Source organism: Amblyomma americanum, chromosome 3 (assembly GCF_052857255.1).
Source record: "Amblyomma americanum isolate KBUSLIRL-KWMA chromosome 3, ASM5285725v1, whole genome shotgun sequence".
NCBI classification, from domain to species: domain Eukaryota; kingdom Metazoa; phylum Arthropoda; class Arachnida; order Ixodida; family Ixodidae; genus Amblyomma; species Amblyomma americanum.
The window spans coordinates 151052837-151074583 of NC_135499.1; the positions used below are offsets into that span (position 1 = coordinate 151052837).

Consider the following 21747-nt stretch of genomic DNA (forward strand, 5'->3'; position numbering starts at 1 on the left):
TAACAAAGTCGGTAAAATTGGAAGTTTACTTCGTAATACTGAAATTTCACTACATCGATATTTGTTTCCTAAAGTGCTAGGAATTCGCCAAAAATGCGTTGCGGTTAATTCATGGCAAAAGCCTTTATATTTGCGATTAAAGTGGTTCTGTCCTTTCTTCACTAGCAGCAACTTCGTTACCTGCGTCTTGTTATGTTGCGAGCTCTCGAGCCGCTTCGGCACGTCTGTCGCAGCAACTGCCTCGTGGATGATGGGAATGACACACCAATCTTGAGTTTGGTTTTGCTGTCATCATCATCTTTTTCCAAGAGCCCTGAGCACACAGCCAACACGACGACGCGTTCCTCCGCTGCCACCGCTGTGACAACCTCGCAGCGGGCTACGCCGTCTGCCCCCCCATCCACTTCCCCTCACAGTCCTTTCTCCGTGTCAGCAAGAGCGAGAAGAGTATCTTATTAACCTGAGTTAATCGTTCACCTTGCGTTTCGCGCTCTTTTGCCTAAGATGCCCTTGCGCCATTAAAGCTCACTATCAAGAGCGAGAAGTGTGTCCTCTGATCATTCACCAGTGAATTGTAATCAAGTCCACCCCGCTTTTCGGGTTTTCTACTGTAAACGGGAGTGTGTCTTTTTGCACATACGCGCATGTGAGAAGTGAGGTCGACAAATGTGAAGTGCGCGACAGGCTTCACAGCTGACGGCTGTGCCAATGGCACTGACCTTTCCAGCCCTATTACCGAGCTTTGGGAATTGGCAAACGTCACATATGCGGTGCGCCATCTTCGAGCACAGACAGCACGTCGTATCTGGCGTTGATTTTGGGCGAGATAGCGAGAGCCGCGGGCTGGCCTGGCAGGCTGCCAAGGCGACGCAGACAGACGCTTGTGCCCGCCTTGCCCATACTATCCCAGACAGCACGGCCAGCGGCGCACTCGCTACTGTTGCTGTGACCGCCGTCATATTTGCATCTGCCTATGCGTTCTGTATGTGAAAGCCGGACGGCGCCCATATTGCGTACTTGCTCCGATGCACTCTTCGGCACGCACTTCACTCAACTAACGTGTGCCCATGATGTAATTTTTCGTCAAGTTCATTTCCAGCCAGCAATGAAATTTTGTTACATTGGAAGTGCGGCAAAATCAAGTTCTTTATATTGAAGTAAAAATGCATGGCATTGTAGGGACATGAAGTTGCAAGCAGGAATACTTCGTTACATCGAGGATTTTGTTACACTGAAGATTGTTACATCGAGGTTTAACTGTACATGGCAGACATCTCGTAAGTGAACCTGTCTCTGTGAAATTTTAGTTGCACTTTGAATGGCAATTGGCCGGTGAACTGCTCTGACAGGTTATTTGATGTATTCATAACAGCAGCATTTGGTGAAGCATAGTTCAGCATTTGCATTTCATAACTCAAAACAGAGTCGCAGTGTGAAGGTCTACCGTGTGAGGGTTCACCATTCTGCATTCTCTCATCAGTCATTGTGGTTCTTGCAGCTTCTTTTAGACAGTGCAAGTCATGTTGATGCTTTCTACAGGATTATATTCAGCACACCAAATGAACTTAGCATGATTTGCATGCAGCACCTTTACCGCATGACACATGCCGATGAGCACGTCATTTGTGAAGCAACACTGCCATTGGCCACCACTTACCAAAAAATCATCCCGACAAAAACAGCATCGCAGGCAAAAAACCAGCGTTCATGCATATGAGGGCTGTGACTGACTAGTTATCATTTTGTAGCGAGAGCTACACTTGTCTACCAGTCGAGCATTTTGCTGTGGTCCGGAGAGGTCAGTTGTGCGCATGCGCGGTGGCCAAAGAGGAGCAACAGGTACGCCGTGCGTGACGTCAGAGCTTCGCCGCCGCCGTGCGCCGACTCCACTGCTGGCGTGACGTCACATGGAAAAGCGGTTGTGCGCATCCGTGGCAACCAGAGAGGAGCAGCTGGCCGGCCTTCGCTGCTGGGGCAGCGCATGATACACGTGGATGCCACGTGCTAGCTATGCACATAACTGCGCATGCACAGCTGCGTGTATAAAATGCGGAGGTGACACAGCGGCCGTACCATAGTCGTCTCGCATGGGTGACGGGAAGGAGAGTCTGGCCACTGCTGAGCAGCGGTATCGACAGGAGAAGATCAATTTCTCGCTATGTATAGCCTGGCATAGCCGAGCTAAGCCTCTGCCAATTTTTTTGGTGTTGTTAAAAGCTCTGTTAATTTCCTTGTCTTTGCTTTGTCTGTTAAAGGTGCACTAAAAAGCATTTTGGAAAATTCGCTCACGCTTTCATTTCGTTTTGGGTTTCTGTGAATATATAATTTCAGTCATAGAAAACACAGCCATAAATTAAGCCTACGGAAATAAAAATATATGTGGACCATTTGGTTTCGCAAGACTCATCCTCGTCACTCTGGAATGGACAATGAAAATACTGTAATCCGTGAAGACACCCAAAGAAATTTTTGTTACTCTTTTTGGACAGGATGGACTGTGTTTTCTACCCGTCTGCTGCCATAGGAGTGGTGTGCCTGGCTGTCCACTCTGGTCGGGCATACCACTCTGTGTATTATTCTCCCGGCAGCAGAGTGGCATGCCGCCATGCAGTTCACTGAAAGGTACTCCGCATGTGCTTTTTTACTGAAAGGCACTCCGTGTGTGCTTTTCACCATGGAAACCATGTTTGTCGGCTCCTCCTCCTCTCTGCAGTGAGTTAAAGGAAAAAGGCAAGAGCCAATAATTCAAAGTTTCTAAGAATGCTTGAAGCATGCAGATCGAGTTCCCGCATTAAAAGTTGAACTCTGAATTCTTTTTTAGTGCAGCTTTAAGTTGAAGGGGGTGCAGAAAAAGATGAGTCCTCAGTCTCTCAACTCAGCCTGCTCTTGGAACTCAGAAAAACTAGGCAAATATTTTACTGCTTGAATAGCATTTATATTTGATCATTCTCGAATCCATATCACTTGCATAAATTTCAAGTTGTCTGAAGCCTACAGCGGTACTTTTGGATAGGCTTCGTGGTGTGTAATCAGTGTTGTAGGCGTTACCGAAAAAAAGTAACTAATTACGTTACTCATAAAGTTAAAAAACAGGAACGTGTTACTTCCCTACGTTACCTACAAAAAAGGTAACGCGCTATTGTTACAAAGTACCGCACATTACTTTGCCGTTACTTCATGGCCATAAATTACTATAAGTTTTCGTCACCTTAAGGGGGGACACTGGTCTTAAAGCTGTTTTTGTTGTTTTTTGACCAATCTTAATAAAAATGCATAGACTTATTCAAATTTTTATGCTGATTTCAAATATGCATTTATTTTAAGTGTAGGCCAATTAGTTTTCAAGATAATTAACAATTAATGCCCATTGTTTGAGGCCCAAATAGCAAAATAATGATTTCATCTAAAATTAACTTTAAGGCATGGTTAGATAGCCAGAATAGTGAATTATGAAATGTTGAGAGCAGATTTTTGATATGTCAATTATTACTCATTTTACAACCCTCTGAATTTCAGTATAAAAATTGTATGTACCAAGTAATGGTAAATTAACGAAAATAATTATTTTTTTAAGGTAAAATGAAAAAATCTGCTCCCAACATTTCACACAGCATACATTAGGCTTTCCATTGCAACCGAAATTTCAGCTCTATGTGACTTGGTTGCTGAGATATCAAGGCCTCAAGACTGCTAGCAGTCAACCATATGCATTTTGAGAAAAGCCCCAAAAACAAGCAGGGGACAGTTTAATAAATATTTACAAGTGCAGTAATATATTTACAATAGGAAATGGCTAGTAGCCACCAGGAATGTAGTCCTTTTGATTGCTAGTAGTATCCAGGTGCCGCTTCTTGAGCACTCCTTGAATATTTTCCGCAATGGAATGCTTTCGAGCGCACTTTTGCTCTCGGCGCTCATCCTTTTCTCGCATTCTTTTTGCGCTCATAGCATTCGTATTGAGGCCCAGTTCCTGTAATATTGCTGCAGAAGTTCTTTTGCTGCCTGCGTTGAACCGCATTACTGCCTCTGCCACGGCAGCCTCAACAGTAAACAATGATGCGTGGCACTCTTTGGGTGCCAAGGCCCATATCAAAGAGTGTAGGCTTTCATTACTGTTTTGGGTTTTACCCCTATGGCACCGCTCTAAGAGCTTCCTATCCGACAGTCGCTCATAGACAGGGAGCAATGCTTTAGCAACATGGGGTGGAATGTTGTACCGATGCTTTGGAGCAGATTCGCCTCGGGCTGCTGCCGCATTTTGCTGGCACCAAGAGTCCAGTCCCGATGGTTTGATGCCTCATCAGTAGAGGTAATGTGGTGGTAGGTGGCCATCACAGCCTTCTGCGTAGCCTCTACACCCCCCATTATGGAATTTGAAAGCCCAGGCATAATAGGAGCTTAACTTTGTTATGAGGCTGCCTGTCAGTTTGCCTTTTCCTCCAAGGTTTTCGGCACCTTTGTGTTTGGACAACAAAGTCCGCAACGCTGTTCCCATATGTTTCTGCACGTGGTTTATGCAGTCTTCTTTTTTTACTTTGATGTATCCATACACATCTGCCTCTTGCACAGCTAGAAAAGCCCGACTATCACCGTCCGAAAGCATTGTGGTATAGCGAAGGCCACACTTCTTCAACGACCTTTCAAAAAGAATAAGGGCTGCCTCAACTTCCATCTCTCCAGCCTTTTTTTCTGAGTTTTTTTGGCATAGGTGCCCAGCCCTCCAGGACTGGTATGATGGGTCACCTTCTTTTGGGCCTCGCTCGCAGCCGGCACAGAAGTTGCACAATACAACATAGTCCAGCACAAGCCCGGTAAACAGTTCGATGACGGTTCCCACACCAATGTGGGATGTGTGGCCGCGTGTCATCCAAGTGCCGTCGTATGATACTGCAATATTGCCGGGGTTCCCAAGGTCCAATTCATTATAAAGTTCTCGAACCGACCGCGCACACTCTTGTGTAACTTCTTCGGCTGCACGAGCTGCTGCAGGTGTCAACTTTTTTTTCACATAGTCTTGCCACGTTTTATTGTGGAGACCGCGGTGTGAAACGTTCAGCGATGAAAAAATGTCATTTAGAGCTGTCTGCTGGTTGCCAGTGCTCTGCATTGCACGAGCAGCGAGCACATTCACCACAAAAGGGTTGATCTTCTGATCGCCACGTACCCGCGGCGAACTCCATGCAGACGATGCGTCTCCACAGCTCGCACATTGAAGAGAAAGTTTAACGGCAAGGCCGTATTCTCGCTCATCTTTTACGAAGCTCAAGTCATTGCCGCCACACGTTTTACACTTCACAAGTTTCAACAAACTGTTGAGCGATTCCAAACAAACGATCGTGAAGCTTGCCTCGTCGAGCAGACAGTCCGACGCGCTGCCGTCACGTAAACAACGAGACTTCCGCTCCGTTGCTGGAGTTGAGGCGAGTTCTCGCAGTTTTTGTTCAGTCTTCGTCTTATTTTGGAGCACATCTGAGGGCTCCAGCATCACTGTATCACGGCGGATGCGGGCGCTGCCGCTTACAGCTTCCCGTGCCGCGGAGCGCGTTAGGCCTACCTGCGCGGCCTCGCCGACACGATCGTTCAGCGCATGTCGGGGCGCACAGCAGGGCGTCTCTTGAGGTTATCGACCAGCGACTTCTTCCTTTTCTTGCCGAATTTATGCCTTGAGTGCACCATGCGCGCTGAACCAGGCATCGCTGCGCGTTTCTTGCACTGCACTGTCCGGCACAAAGAGTCGCGTCTCCCCGCGGCTCGGGCGCGTCAAGCAGACGCTGCCAGCCAGCTCCACCAATCGGATGACGACCTGCTGTCACGTGATCCGCGGCAGCCAATAGGATTTTGAATACTACCTTTTCTTTTTTGCTATTTTCTCGGCAACCAATGGGCGAACGGAAGCCGTAGTGGCGGGAAATTGAAGGCGAAAGGCGGCTTTTTCAAATGAGACCAAGATGGCTGCGGTGCCGCGCATGAAACGGGAGCTATGCTTTGCAAAATACTGCTGTTTCGGCGCCGATTTCAGCTCAAATTCGGGCGACATGGATTATATAAATTGGTATTGTGAGTAAAATACTGACCTTAGAGGCGAGAAATTTAACAGAGAGGTAGATAAATGGCTGCTGATTTCGAAAATAACATTTTCTAAAAACTGATTTTTTCTAGATTTTTCGGCCCGAAAGACCCGCGATAACAATTTTATAAAGCTCACATTTCACATACAACATCTAGCCCAAACAACGATTTTACACGATATCCTGATTTAACGAGAATAGTTTGCACAAATGTGGAGGAGCTTAGCAATGTGATAGTGGCCTAAAGTTGCCTGTAGAGTTACATGTGTTGGATTCTAACTCTGTGGCACATGGTGAAGCCATCTTCTGAATGTGGCATTGAACACAAAATGACACTCCATCATCAATTCTAACTTCACAAAGAAATCATTGCTGAACTCTCAACAAATTTAGAGTAATTCTGAAAAATGTGATGTTCCAAAATGCTCGGCAGGCTTCCACTCTGCAGAGAGTTGTGTGTGTGAGTGGTTTGGGAAGGAGAGGTAGGTGATGGCAAGTGTATGAATGCGTGTTCATGCAGGTGGTTCGTGCTTTATGGCTATTCTGTCTTTTTTTTAGTTGGGTGCGTTGTCAAGGGCAGCTGTTTTCTGGCATGCATAATACCCCAACAAGGGTTGTCGGGAGCACCTGTACATTTTGTTTATTTACATCACTGTAGGTGCTCTGCGCTTTTTCTTTCTAAAAAAGGGGGCGAAGTAGGTCACAACTGGAACAAAAAGTAACTAGTAACGTGACACCTCACGTTACCGAAAGATTTACCCGTTACAGTTCCGAAATGGTAACGAGTACGTTACTAAGTTACCAAAAAAAAGTAACGCCGTTACTTGTAACGCGTTACCGACAACACTGTGTGTAGTTGCATAATACTAGCCTGGTGTCTTCTAACACAGCAGCTGGTTGCAACAGCCATAGGTACTTGTCGTTCCCACCTCTTGATTAGTCCACTCGCAAAGCCCCAAGTTTCCTTCCAGGATGTTTTTGTGTTCGGGAACTTAAGTACAAGCATAAAGAAAGGAAAAGAACGTGCTGGCAGCTGTCAAAATATTAGTGTCGGTGCCTTCTTGCTCCAGACAGGTAAGTGCAAAGAGAGGAGAGACAGAAAAAAAACACTAGCAAATTGTTTACTCTGCTATACACATAGGTACTCCTCATCAAAAAAAAAGTTAGAATGGGGGCATGAAGCAATATAGTAGCATGAAAAGCAACATAAAAATGAGACTGTGCACTAAAAAAAATGGTACGCTAAAAAAATTACAGCCGATTTGTGTAGTCAGGCCAAATGCGAATTAGGTACGCTAGCACTTCGATTCCTGTGTTCGGATCCATTGTTCACTGATGGAAGTTGTTTGGATAGCGATAATGGGTTAATGCCTATGTATGCAGGATTGGTCACTCTCTATAGGGACCACAGCGGTGGTCACGTGGTTGAGCATCCGTCTCGCATCTGCGAGGTGCGGGGTTCAATTCTCAGTGCCGCCGCGTACCCACCGGTGATGCAGTGGGTAGCAAGCTTTCCATTGGCCTGGTGCTCGGCTTATCTGGGGTGAAATGCTTGGGAAATGGGTCTTTGACCTCACCTTGAGTAGTCGAAAACACCTTGTGCCATGTCGTTCTTTAGCCACAGATGCCCTTACGCTATAAAAATACATAATCAACGTTCATAGATCCCTGGGAGTTATCATCCCACTCCTGGCGCAGTGTTGCAATGGTTAAGCAATGCAGCGCTGTCCTGTGATGGCAGGTGCTGCCATCGTTACGGCTTCTAAGACTCGGGTTGCTCGGGCGCGACCAGTCATTAATTTAACTGCCACCTCCACGGTGGGCAGTGGCAAGTGGGCAGGTTTCGCACAAGCCAGTGGGCAGCCTGCCACAAAGCAGACTTCAAACACACAACGGCAAAATGCGGGGAATGGCCACTATAGGTGCTAGTGATTAAAACAAAACAACAAAGGTGCCACTGTTATTGCTAGGATTCTCGATTGATCTCGGTTATGCCAAGATGTGCGACCACGCATGAATGGAAAGTTGTATGAGGCAGAGCGAGGTAAAGCTGGCCATTTGCAGTCCACCTCAGTTTGCTTTAAGCAGGAGAGCCTAGTTGCTTTGAGAAGCTGCAGCGGTTTGCTGTTTGAGCAGACGCTTGTAGTCTCCTTTTTCCCTTTCCTTGTTCTGTTTTGTTCCGGGCCACTTGAGATCTTATGGTTGTCGTTCATGTGAAATGATGTCATCACACGGCAGTCGTTCAATCCGCGGGTGGTGGCATTCCCTTTAATTGATGAGGGGGAATGTGGCCCATTAATCAATTCAACTGCAGAACAGGTTCTTTTGTCACATTCTTTCTTCCATGTGCCCCTTGTATGCGCAGCTGATGTTGAAATGTGGGCTGCTTTACGTGAGCACCCTTCAAACTTTGTTTTTATTTTTTTGTTACTGCAGGAGGTCCAACGCAGTGTGGTGACACTCCTGCTGCGTCTCCAGCAGCCTAGGGCCCCCCTGCCTCAGCCATACCGCAGCTCACGGTGCAGGCGTGCCCTGTACGCCCTGCTGCTCTCAGTGGCCACCAGTAGTGGTGGCCCACCACCTGTGCAGTGCTGCGCACGGCTCTTCAGCATGGGCCTCAGGGACACATGCTGCGAGGTGCGCTTCTCACCATGGCTGTCTTGTGTCCTGTATCTTCTCGTGGGGCAGTGGCTGTGCTGGTACTTTGCATGGGGTAGAGGGCACTGGTGGGGTATGTTGTAATTAGGGGTGTCCGAATATTGAAATTTTCGAATACGAATAATCGAATATGAAAAAAAATGGCTTCGAATATCGAATATCTGGTCAGTACAAAAAATAAATTCAGAAAAGATAAACAAGCAAACATTGCTGCTCACATTTTTTTCAAAATAGTGTAGGGCCTTTTGCAACTGAAATAAATGAAACTAGACTGCCTGAGCACCCTATAAAAAAAAATCATGATGTGCGCAGAAATGTATACTACTTAATTGACCAGCATAACATTATCCAACCTGCAATGTGGTCAGGTAAAATGAAATCCATAACATGACAAGACTGGAAACAAAAATAACATGATGGCTAGTAAGACCTCATTAATTCGGAGTTCAAAGAACTGATAGAAATGCCCGGGTTATTCGAAGGTCGATTTATAAAATGCCCCCGCGGCCCCGAAAAAAAAAAAAAAACTACCGAAAATGCGGTAGTCTTATGAAGCAGCTCTATCGTGCAAACACGTGTAATCACGGGACGAGCACAGAGTTTCGGCGTGTTGGAAGACATCGCGAACGTAAGCGAGATGGGAACGCGCATTGACGTCCGAATGGCGAGACTACTTCTAAAGAGGAAAAAAAAATTGACTAGCAATGCGTCAGCCAGCGTCTGAAAGCGGCGGCACGGTGCTGAGATTGGATTACTGGCGAATGCGCGGGCCGACAGTTGCCATTGCCATGGGTGAGTAGCGAAGCTCAGAAACCAAAACTACGCGGCCAGGTTATTTATTTGACCTAGTGACAGGGGCCCTCCGAACGTTGTCACTCCTGCCGTTACACCCACTTAAGATGTGCATGGGTTACAGTGCACCATGCAATAAATAGGCGGGATTTTTACAGTATCACTTGCCCTGTTATGACACCTTGGCTCGCCACTTCGGGAGCCTCATGCGAAATTCCGCAAGTAGGCTTCTCCGCATTGCGTAGTTGACCAAAACAAGATGGCGGTGGTCACGCTCAAAGAGTTAAGGTGACAAAATGAATGCCATGGGTGTGGGTGTTAATCAGATAACATATTACGAAAGGATAAAAAAAATGAACGCGCTGTCTGTTGCAATTGTTAGAAGCGGCTGATCCCCCATCTTGTTCGCAGCATGTGTGGTATGTGGGAAAGCCCACTTGCGGAATTGCGCACAAGGTCAAGCCTAGCGGCATCGGAATGCGATCGGTCCGAGAACAGGTCCTTTATTTTGTTTTCCTAGAACTTTAAACTCTATATTCAGATAATTTGCCCAGATATTGCGTTTTTGCCACAATCTAATTTACGAAGCCTGCGCGGTATACGATCGCTGCCGAGTATTCGGGAATTTTCGAATATTCGGAAATTCGCGAATATCATTTTTTGAATATGAATATGAAACATTCGATTCGTATTCGAAATTTCAAGTATTCTCACACTCCTAGTTGTAATCAAAACTGCCACTTCGCGTCGCTGTGGTGGCTCTGCCGTTACGGTGCTTGTCTGCTGACCCAAAAGACGCGAGTTCGATCTTGGCCATGGTGGTCACGTTTGATGAAGGCGAAATGCTAGAGGCCAGTCTACTGTGCAATGTCAGTGCATGTTAAAGAACCTCAGGTGGTCGAAATTATCTGGAGCCCTCCATTACAGTGTCCATCATAGCCTGAGTCGCTTTTGCACATTAAACCCCGTAAACCAAACCAAACCAAACTAAAACTGCGCTTTTCCTAGCTGGCCAACAAGATTGCTGTCCAGGTGCGCTGGGGTCTGAGTGGTCTTCTAGTTCTTTTCCCGTGGGGTCGTGTAGTTTTTCTGCTAAGTTTTCAACCAGAAGGTGAGGCGCGACATCAAATTTTGCTTCCCACTGATGCTGAATGTCCAAGTGTGCGCATAGCATTAGCTGTAGCACTTCTCATACATTGCCTTCCGACCTGGAGAAATGGCCAATTCGTGTGAGTGGCTCAGTTGACTGACCAAAGGTTTGTAAGCCAATTTTCTGGAACTCTGCGTAGTGCCGGTTGTGCATATCTGTTATCTCATCAGGCTCCTGCGTTTTATTTGAAAGTACATGGACTTAAGCAGCTAAATGTGCAAGTTACCGGCAGGTACTGTTACAAGTGCAAGAGAGCTGGTGCTTGTGCAGGCAGGTGCGTCAAGTTGGTGAGGTTAGCAGCGTTGCTCCGGCCAATGGCAAGCATACACAGCCTGGGTATGCCGAGCATCTTTCTTGGAGAAAAGTGCCAAAGGAAAAAGGTAGAAAGGAATTCAAGCTTAGCTAATTCGCAAAAGCTCTAAATTTGCTACTCCTATTTCACTTCCCACCAGACATCTAATGGAGGCGCCAAGTTTCCCCCATGCATTTACTTTTTTGGACCTGTCCCATCGTTTAAAGTGCAGTGTTATGGCCATGCAGGTTTTCTGACGATTCTACTAAAAACTACTGCTCAATAATGTTTTATACATGTTGCAGTACAATTACTTTGAAATAAACGTTTTGCAACCATACGTCATCTTTGCACTGCTTTTTGAACGTAGGGGCCTGGATGGGAGGATGTTGAGAAGATGGGGGGGCTGCGTAACGACACAATCGCAATTAAGACGAGCACTCAGAGGTCTCACACCAGGTCTCACACCCCCAAATTCGTCGGCTCCGCATGTCGGCCAACTCCCCAATTTTTGATGGCCCCTTTTGCAGGACATCGACACACTTCAATGAGTGTGATGAAGTTAATGCATTCTCTATTTTTTTTTTCTCTGGAAATGGCCTTGTCCGTTCTAGAAATACATTGTTTTTTTTTTAAATGCCTATTGGGCCATTCAAAATATTTTGCGTGCTAGAGGTATCTGAAATTATTCGAAGAAAATTACTATTCGATTCGAATTTGCTTCGAACCAAAAACCGCTATTCACATATTCCTAATGTCTACCTTTTTTTTTTCTTTTGAGGATCTGACATGACTTACAATCGAAACCAAAGTATGGCACGATAAATAAGGGTGAGACAAACGAGATATCAAGCATGCTACGGCATAGTTCCATTTTTGCTGCGCGGCTCCATCGCATTGCTCTTGGTGGTGGCCTTGAGCAGCTGCTATGTCAACGTGCAGAACCAGCAGCACCCCCTCCCCGCCGCCGACGATAAGCAGCAAACCAGCACCCCCAATCCCCACACGTGGCTCCGATTGCGGCTGCCGATAAGTGGCGGCAGCCCGATAACGCAGTCGCGTTCTACTATTAATGTGGAAGCTTAAGCGTCCCCCAAGTTTGTTTGTTTGTTTTTACTTTCAACTGCGCACTCCGTGCTCAAGAGAATGTCGATAGTTGATGGAAGGGCCGCTGTTCCAATCGCGCTGGCACCGCCACTTGGAATGGCAGTGGTGCCAGGGAGTGTCGGTAGCTGACAGAAGAGCCGACGCCACTTACGCATAGTCTCTGTTGCTGTGACACATTCGACTACTGCCGGCTGCGTTTTACAAGTTTTTAATGTAGTGCTTCGTCAATCATCATTTGTACTCTGGGTCCGGTAAGCGACCGGCGCTCGTTCACGGCTACATTCCAGATAACTGTCATTCTTTACGCGGAACAAACGATCATGTGTGCCAGGCCGCAAGTTCGTCATTCGCAGTGGCCAATGCAGTTGTGGCAGCTGCAGCGAGGCAAAATTTTCAGCTGTGCCACGCAATGAAGTGATTTCGGCTGTTTGCGAAGTGCGGGATTTCACTGCATGACGACGTTAGAACGACATGCTATGGGGCCGCAGTAGCGATCACGGCAGGATCGCTAGTGAGGACAATGGCGCTAGTGTGGACAAGTAGTCCAGTGACTAATACATTTTCGTTTTGGCATGTGCCCACGGGCACGCCCGCGCGCGGCAACTGATAGCGGCTGATGATAAGCGGCAGCCGCCGGAGAATGGTATTGCATTTCTTATTAAAGGCTAAGCTTAAAAACGACCTCCAAGTTTTTTTTTCCTGAAATGTGAAATGGTGGAGTCGACTTAGGTTCGAGTCGACTTACAAACGTTTACAGTAATTTTGGATGAAGGGAAGATCACGGAAGAATATTGTACCATAGTTAGTGGCACTAAATGTGGGTGTCAGCCAACACTTGCCTTGACAGCTCAAGAAATTGTTTTTAGATAGCAGATGAGAGTCATAGCCTTTGCATTTAAAAGTTTGCTCTGTTGTGATTTTTTCTATTGTTTTCAACCTTGGTTTTGACTATTATATTTGGGCTCTTTTTCAATCATTAGTTAAGAGTCAGTGCCTTTCCTGTCTTGATCTTGCATTTGTCCATCGCTTCCTTTGTGCTGCTTTTCGCCCAAAATTACAGTTGTTACCATTCTGTGTGGCACAATGCAGGTGGTCGAGCTCTGCACCCAGGCCCTTTCGTGCCTGTCACTGCACCCGCAGGGTGCTGCACCAACTGGCACGCGGGCCCCCTTGCGTTGCCACCGGGCCACATGGGTCCTGGCCGATGCCACCTGTCAGACTATGCCCCCACCGTTGGCCAGCAAAGCCTGCCAGGCCCAGCTGCAGCTACCTCCTGCGCCACCTGTTGTGGCCAGCCCACAGCCACACCTCAAGCGCAAGGCTGCTGCCGCCGCCATGCATTTCCGGGCGAAGCGCATCGCTACCCTTGAGTATGTGCATTGCTGCTTCCTTGGCCCTTAGAAGAAGGCAGCATTTGATGTAACAAGGCTAATTCCTTGCGCGGCGTGAATTTTCACTTCACTGCCTGCGTCACATATACAGTAAAACCTCGTTGATACGTTTTTATTTTAATTGTGGGAAAAAACTTATTATCCGGGAAAACGTATGATCCAAAGAAAACGTATGATCCAAACCACCTGCTTTTAAAGAAAAATGTAACTTGAATGAAGTAAGAAGGCATTTATTGACAATTTGGCTTTACAAAAATGTCAATTGGCATTTCTTGGCACAAGAGCTGAACAGATACTATTCTAGTGCTCGCTGAATTCACGCGTTCGCACTGTCTTTAGCGCGGAAGGAAGTTCGTAACGCATCCAGTCTGTCGACGGCAGTGGCAAAAGTAACCAAAATCTCTTGTCATTTTAACGCGATAGCGTTAAGGGCCCCATGTCGCAGAAAAGCTGGTGTCATCGTCGGCGTGGCAGCATTGGGCGTGAGCGAAAAATCCCAGAAGCACTAATAAATAAAACCGAGTTGGAAATTGGTTGAGTTGGGGAATCGAACCAGGGCCTCCGGAGTGCGAGCACGCTAACCACTCCGCCATGCCAGCTCAATGGTTTGGGATGAACAAAGGCGCGTCTAGTGAATACGGTGTTGTCTTAGAAGGGTGCTTTAGCGACATGTACTTTGGTGTATATTAGTAATTATGAGCATGGAATTTACAGAAGTCGCAGTTAAGCGACTAGCAAAGTATGTTTCCGCTTCTTTTCCTCTTCGCTTGTCGCGCACTTGGTGCCATCAGGCGGCGCCCACTAATACCACTCCCTCCTCCTCGCAATGTACGCCACTGCCCCAACAGATAGCTAACGACGGCAGTGCCTCCCGCTCGTCTCATTCGGGCACAGTGGGGCCGTGCAGGGACGCAGGACTCACGCATTGAGCGGCGAACAACGCAGCGCACATCCAAGGCGCGTTCACCACGAAGCTTGCAGCTTGCTGCCCGTTCGTTTGGCGTGGAAGCTATGCTGGCGTTCGTGGCATCGGGTTTGTCGAGAATGATGTGCCGACAACTTACAACTGCAACTTGAGTCTCGCGCGTTTTGGCAGTGTGAGGACTTCCAGGGATCTATGAATGTAGAGAACGGCCTTCTGCTTATATGGGAATTAACTAGGAGTGTGCGAATATTAAAATTTTCTAATACGAATCAAATATGAATATGAAGAAAAACTGCTTCGAATATCGAATCAAATATCAAATATCTGTTCAGTACAAAAAAAAATTTCAGGAAATGATAAACTAGCAAATGTTGTTGCCCTTATTTTTTTCAAAATAGTGCATGGTATTTGCAACTAAAAGAAACAAAACTAGGCTGCCTCAGTACCGTATAAAAAAAACATGCAAAACAAAATTTAAAAAATGACAAGACTGGCAACAAAAAATAACATGATAACTAGTAAAACCTCATTCATTTGGAGTTCAAGAGACTGGAAGAAATGCCCAGTTCATCCGAAGGCCTCGGTTTTGTAAAATTAACCATGACCCCCCCTCCCGAAAAAAAAAGAAAAAAAAAAGCTTCCGAAAATGCGAAGATTCAGTAAGGCCTTATGAGGCAGCTTCATCGCGCTAACACCTGTAAGCCCGTAACGAGCCGCCCGTTTTAGTTTGCTGGAAGAACAACACAAATGCAAGCAAGGGGCCGGGGAACACAACATGCGTCGGAACGGCGAAGCGGTTTCTAAAAAGGAAAAAGAAATAACCTGCTACGTGCCAGTCGGCGTCTGAAAGCTGCGCGGAGCTGGGATTGGACTACTGGCGAATGCGCGGGCCGACGGTTGCAGTTGCCGCGGGGCAGCGGCGAAGCTCAGAGACCCAAAATACGCGGCCAGGCTGTTTTTTTGACCTAGCGACAGGGGTCTTCCGATCGTTGTCACGCCTGCTGCTACGCCCACTAAAAAGATGCGCAGGTTACAATGCACCATGCAATAGGCGAGATTTTTACAGGATCACTTGCCCTATTGTGACAGCTCGACGTGCCCCTTCAGGAGGTTCCCGCGACATTCCGCAAGTAGGCTTTCCCGCACAGTGTAGTTTACAAAACGCGATGGCGGAGGTCACGCTCAGAGAGTTATGAAGGCGACAGGACGCAGTCTTCGGATGTGGGCATTAAATGCGTAAGGTATCGCGGAAGGATTAAAAAAAAAGCAAGATTTCGCGTTGCGATTGTTCGATGCAGGGCCGTCGGCCATCTTGTGCGCAAAACAGCTCATCTTGAACGGGTATTTTTTTTTTTTTTTTTACATTGAATCCTATGGGAAACCAACCAAATGACCACAGATTGGTCATTCATCTTGACAGGAGTCTATTGTAGTAGAACCCTGCTATTACATTCCCATGCGCCACAGAAAAACTTACCAGCCGGGAAATGTAGCAGCTGAATGCAGGGCGTGAAAAAATTCTACATTGTCATCTGCCTTTGACTTTTAATTCTTGTAGGCACAACATACTTCTCTGGAATTTGCTAGGCTTTGTGTCCTCATGACCGTTCTGCATACACAGAACATTCAAAGCAACCTCCAATGGCTATCTGCCTGAAAAGCTGTCGGTGGAAGGGAGGTAGCAGCAGGGAAAGAGTGTGCATGGAGCAAGCAGAGTTGCAGCACACATGTGCTTCTGGGCTGTTCTCGCAGTGGTCGCTTTAACCCGACACAATATTTGTCTAATGGAACCTAGAAACTGCTTCTTTTGAGTTGCAGGTGACAAGAAAAAAGCGGATGACAGAAGCAGTGGCCCTGGAGCCAGCCCACGCAGATGTATCTAGTGCAGCACCACCTGCATCCTGGCTACCGTGGCATAGTTACATTTTTGCACTTTCGGTTGTCAGCGCTTACATCACAGCGGTGGTGGAACCGAACAAACAGCCACAACAAAATTCACGCCAGCCATAAGCTTGCAATGCGTTTTGATGCTGATGTTGGCCCAATATCATAGTTTTCTAGGCTTCCGGTTTTGACAAAACCAGGGCTCAGACGCTGCGCTGTTTTCAGGATCTAAATCGTTCGTGGGTGTGATTATGAAAAAACAGCACTCAAAATGACTTGGAATAACAGGAAGCAAACATGACACATGTGACATGGGCGCCCATGTCGTGTTTGCTTCCAATTAGCCTCTCTTTTTTGTGCTTTTTTTTTAGTCACTGCATAACAAGTTAAGTTAGCTCAATTTTCCATTTCACTTATGGTTCTTTACCTTGACCATTCTAACCTGTGGTTATTTGCACACCCCTTCCAAACCTTTAGGTTAAAGCTAGATGACTCCTTATTGTTCTGATTCGTACTCGCCTTGCTTTCCTCCTCCCTGCATCAGTTTGCCTGCATGTTTTTGGTGTTAGCAGCCTTCTAGACTTGAACTCCTGTCTGCTTTACACAGGCCAGCTTACCGATCTGGAAATCAGGAAGCTGAACTGCTATCGGACGACGATGGACATGAGTACATGGACTTCCAGGAGGAGTATGAGGAAGCCGAGCTGGAGAAGCTGCAGGCTGCAGAGGGTGGACAGGTGTGCCGCCCACCTGTCAATGGCCAGGGCCGCCAGGCTTTCCACGAGCGCCACCTTGGGCTTGGTCGTGGCACGGGCCGTTCCATTGGGGCCTCTGGGTCTGCGAAACTTGTCCCCATCGGTGAGGATTCATCTGAGGACGAGGAGTGCTCTGAGGAAGAGTATGATGAGGATGAAGATGAAGGTGACTATGTTGAATCCAATGGGGAAGCCTGCATTGAGCCCATTGAACTGGAGAGTGATGACGTCGATGGTCCGCCACTGCCCGCAGAGAGCGATGGGGTACCTGAGGCCATTGTCGACACATCACACGAAGAAGACCAGGAGGAAGTGGGCACTGATTCGGATGCTGCACTTTCCACTGCGGCCAACACTGCCACTGAGCCATCAGTGACTGCAATAACAGAGACCAGCGATGTCAACATCATTGTTGAAGATGGCCATGCTGAGGAGGAAGAGGAGGTTGGAAAGGAAGAGGAAGTAGGAAAGGAAGAGGAAGTAGGAAAGGAACAGGAAGTAGGAAAGGAACAGGATGTAGGAAAGGAAGAGGAAGTTGGAAAGGAAGAGGAAGTTGGAAAGGAAGAGGAAGCTGGAAAGGAAGAAGTTGGAGAGGAAGAGGAAGTTGCAGGGGAAGAGGAGCAAGGAGAAAAGGAAGAGAAGCAGCAGGTGCCACTGCCTCCAACAGAGGAAGGCAGCACTGACTTGCGGGAAGAGCCGTGTGCTGGTGCTGAGGATGCAGGTGCACCAAATGCGAAGGAGGAGGAGGAGGTGGCCGTCATTATCGAGAACCACACAAATGAAGAGAAATGCGAGGACCAGCCAGCATGTGAGGAAGTGAAGGCCCCTCCAACTATTGAGCCTTCAGCAGGCACCACAGCGACAGAACCCATCTCAGTGGACTCTAGTAAGGTAAGCCAGTCTTTCAGGTGACGAGTAGTTTATATGTGTGCGAGAGGGACTGCCGACAAAATTTTGAATTGTAAGTGTAGTAAAGTGAACTGTGGGTCAGGGTGCCAAAAAAAATTTGTTATTTCAGAATTTCTGTCTTCTTGACGTTCACATATACAATAAAACCTCGATAATTTGGACTCAGTTAATTAGAAATCTTGGAGAAATCGTAGAATTTCAGCTGTCCCATGATTTGTAATTTATATTTTATTGGATAATTCGAACTGGCAGCTTGCACTGGCTCGGTTGATTCAAAGACTTGTGTGTTCTATGCGGGAATGGCCCAGTTCGCCACAAACTTGGAGGTGAAATTCTAGAGGCCCGTGTACTGTGCGATGTCGATGCACATTAAAGAACCCCAATTGCTCGAAATTTCCGTAGACCTTCACTACAGCGTCCCTCATAGCCTGAGTCACTTTGGGACGTTAAACCCCCATAAACCCATCCAAACCAAATGAACTTGGGAATACCAGAGTTCGACAGGCAACGCAGCGTTGCGCCGCTTATAATAGGCATGCAAGCCTGCATTAAGCAATGCAACTCCTAATTGGACTCATCAGTGCTTCACGCACGATCGCACTGAGAGCGGTGGCACTCCGACTTTGTTCTCGGCATGGTGGCGTCACACCGGCCAAAGTGACCCTTTGCATCAGCGTTAGACGTACTCAGATCGCGTCACCCCTCATGCAGCCTAGTTTCTATTTTGTGCGCAGCATGCACCACGCCAAACTCATCGATATAAAATACACAGTGCTGCACCTGGATTGGTCAGTTGGGTTGCGCACACGCTTTTCTCATCGCTCTTTTTCAGTCAACGGCTACCCTGAGCATGTGCCTTGCAGCTATGCCACACCACTACACTGGCGTGTCCGACCTTAGTCACTACACTGATTGCACACTGAGAATGTCGGAGTGTGAAAGCGAACGCTGGTTAACTGCGAAGAGTTAGCTGATAAGCAAGTTGCATCAAGATAGAGGTGTTCAGCCATTTTCTGTGGATGTCAACACTAACGTGACTGAATTTCGTGCAGTTGGCAGTGACGCAGAGACCACGATAGTCCAAACGAGCTCCGTCTGTGGGAGGAGTTGACATTATTTACAGCTTTGTTAAGTGCAGTGGCAGCAATTACGAAGTGCCGCAAGCAGTTGAACAACTCTTTGCGCTTGTATTTTTGTTTTGCCTGCACGGTTTGAGTTCACTAAAGTCGGATACAACTTATGAAGGCTGCGGCTTTTCCCCTTAAAAGGACCCCCTTCCAGCCAATGGCATCAGCCGATACTCATGACCGTGCTAGTGTGACAAAGTAGGGAGTGGTAGATGAAAAGTGATAGTCCCCTCCCTCCATGGTCGGGGATAGACCCCTCTGTCCATTAGGTCTGTTCGATTCGCCTGCGCTCCCTGCACCAGTTCTGTAAAGTTCTGCGGTGGTGCCGCGAGCGTGCAGCGCCAGTTCCAGCAGTTCAAGTGCAGCTTGGCACTGGCTGCTTCCAAAATGAATGGTCGAGTGCAGGCCTAGTCGTCTGCTAGCCTTGGCGTCGCCACCAAATTGCAGCCAGCAGCGTGGCGCCCAAATCCCGAACCCCGTGAAGAATTTTCAAACAGCACATCACAGCGAACTGTTGCCATGAATCAGCCTCGATGCAACCTCGCAGCAGCTAAACGAAACGCACGTGTGTTCTTTTAGTGAACATGACTGAGGTGTGCACGCACCGACTTGCATGTTAAGCAGTTGTTGCAACAACGTGCATCATGTGCTGCATGCACGTGTTTACTTTTTAACATAACCAGCTTCGAGTACTAATATAACTTTATTAGTACAAAGGAAAGACGCCGGTGACGAGTCTGTCGAGAGCACGAGGTCAAGAGATGCAAGGTGCCGGCAAGGACCGCCGTCCCCGCCTCCGTTGCCACCTTCTCGGGCGGCCAATCATGTTCCATAAGAGTCAGCGGGCCTGTATGAGGCACCGTTCTTATCGAAGAGTGGAATAATTTGGGTATCTCCGCCATTTATCGCAAAGCGCAAGCCATCGTCGCGCAAGCCGTCGTCTGCTTCGATGGCGGCTGCAGCTGTGCACCTTTCGGCACCGACCACTGAGGAGGTGCACAGTTTTCCTGAACTAGACCTGCACAACGTCTGCACTTTTTTTGGAACGAATGGCGTCATGCAGACGGTGCCATCTTGCACCACTGAAACAATGGCGAAGTGCAGCTCCACGAGAACCAGTTCACATAGTGCATACGAATCGAACGGACCTATTGTGGCACCGCTCCCTGCATTGTCACGCCAGAAGGGCCATGTGAATCGGCTGACGCCATTGGCTGTAAGGGGGTCCTTTGACGGGAAAAAGCCACTGTGTTCTTAAGTTGTACCCGACTATAGAAAAGGTGTTCAGTTTGTGAGTGGAGTGGAACGATAAAATTGGATTTTGCTGCCTACTTTTCAGAACCGAGATGTGCCCCTGTAATGCCAGAGTGTTGCTTGCATCTTATACATATTTTTAGCGCAACTAGGAAAGGGACACAAAGAACAGAGACGACACACGAGCGCTATCTACATCACTGTGATCTTGAAACAAAAGAAAAAAAAACTCTTTTAAAGAGTGTTGCATGTAGCTGGTAAGTCATAGTGCACAGGTGGCCGTGACATATGCCGTTTTATGTTATGTGCATGGTGCAGGAGGAGCAAGAACCCAATGTGGCTGAAATGCTGCGGGACTTTGTGGACTGCGGCCCAGACGAGTGAAAGCTCGACTGCACCATCAGATCTCAACCGGAAGGGCCCATCTTAAAGCACTCTCTCATTTATCCCCCCCCCCCATGAACCATACCTTGTCACATGTTCATAAGAACACACAGCACTACAGTGTTTCATCTCAGTAGTAGGTAACGCAGACGCTGAGATGACACTATGCATCCTTTTTTTTTCGTTGAATTTTCATTGAATCCTTTTGTGTCTGTGTATCCGTGACTGTGTGTGAATGAATTATGTTGAAGGGAGTGCCACGAAGCTTCGTTCGTGTGCAAACTGCAGTTGTGAATGCATTATATAAGCACCAGACGTAAAATACTTTCATATGTGAAAGTATTTCGGCAATTTTGTTGGGTTTGAGGGAATAATACTTTTTTTCCTACAAATAATAAAGTCAATTTTTCATTGAAATTGGATATTTCATTAGGCTGCCTCATATTTGATGAATGGCTCTCACAGTCAGGTGGAAGGCCTGGCAGAGCACAATCAGAATTCAGTGAAAGGAGTCCATTGTCACAGTTTGACTTAATGCTTACATGAAAGCTTACTGAATGCTGTCATCAAACATTCTGACATGGCCAGACACCTCCTTACTAATGATATCAGTGGTCGCTTGCTGGAAAAGCAAGGCACAGGGCAACTGGAAAATAATTGACGACACAAGCTTTTGCCTTTAATAGTGTGGCGACGGTGTTAATGGGTCCCGTCAGTGGTTACTCTTGCCCACGCAGGCACTGTTTCCTCTTTCACAATCGCAGTCATTGTGAAAGACCGCACAATCTATATGCAAAGCCCCACTTTAACCAAGCCTGACGAATGTGCCTGCGTGGCCTAGCGGTAGCATGTCTGACTGGCAACCCAACGGTCAGGGTGTTCGATTTGCAACTAATTACCCTAATTTTCCATTCAGTGCCAGTTTGTTTTAATCACTCTTCAAATCTGCCACTCCACGTGTAACTTAGTCACATCAAAATCTGGAGAGGATCTGTGGGTGTGGTGCTAGAAACGGCGTTTTGGAGAGACGCACCAGTCGAACAGCCAGTAT

The 21747-nt window shown here is 47.3% G+C and overlaps 1 protein-coding gene across 1 annotated transcript in view; it reads left to right on the forward strand.

Annotated features, from left to right (window-relative positions):
- LOC144125177 (uncharacterized) overlaps nt 1-21125 on the forward strand; it is an 83498-nt gene extending 62373 nt beyond the window's left edge. The window contains exons 15-18 of the mRNA XM_077658341.1: nt 8505-8705; nt 13157-13437; nt 16875-17913; nt 20631-21125. Coding sequence (XP_077514467.1) covers nt 8505-8705; nt 13157-13437; nt 16875-17913; nt 20631-20696 — 1587 coding nt within the window. The 3' untranslated portion in view covers nt 20697-21125. The remainder of the gene's footprint in view (nt 1-8504; nt 8706-13156; nt 13438-16874; nt 17914-20630) is intronic.
- Nucleotides 21126-21747: the final 622 nt, after the last annotated feature.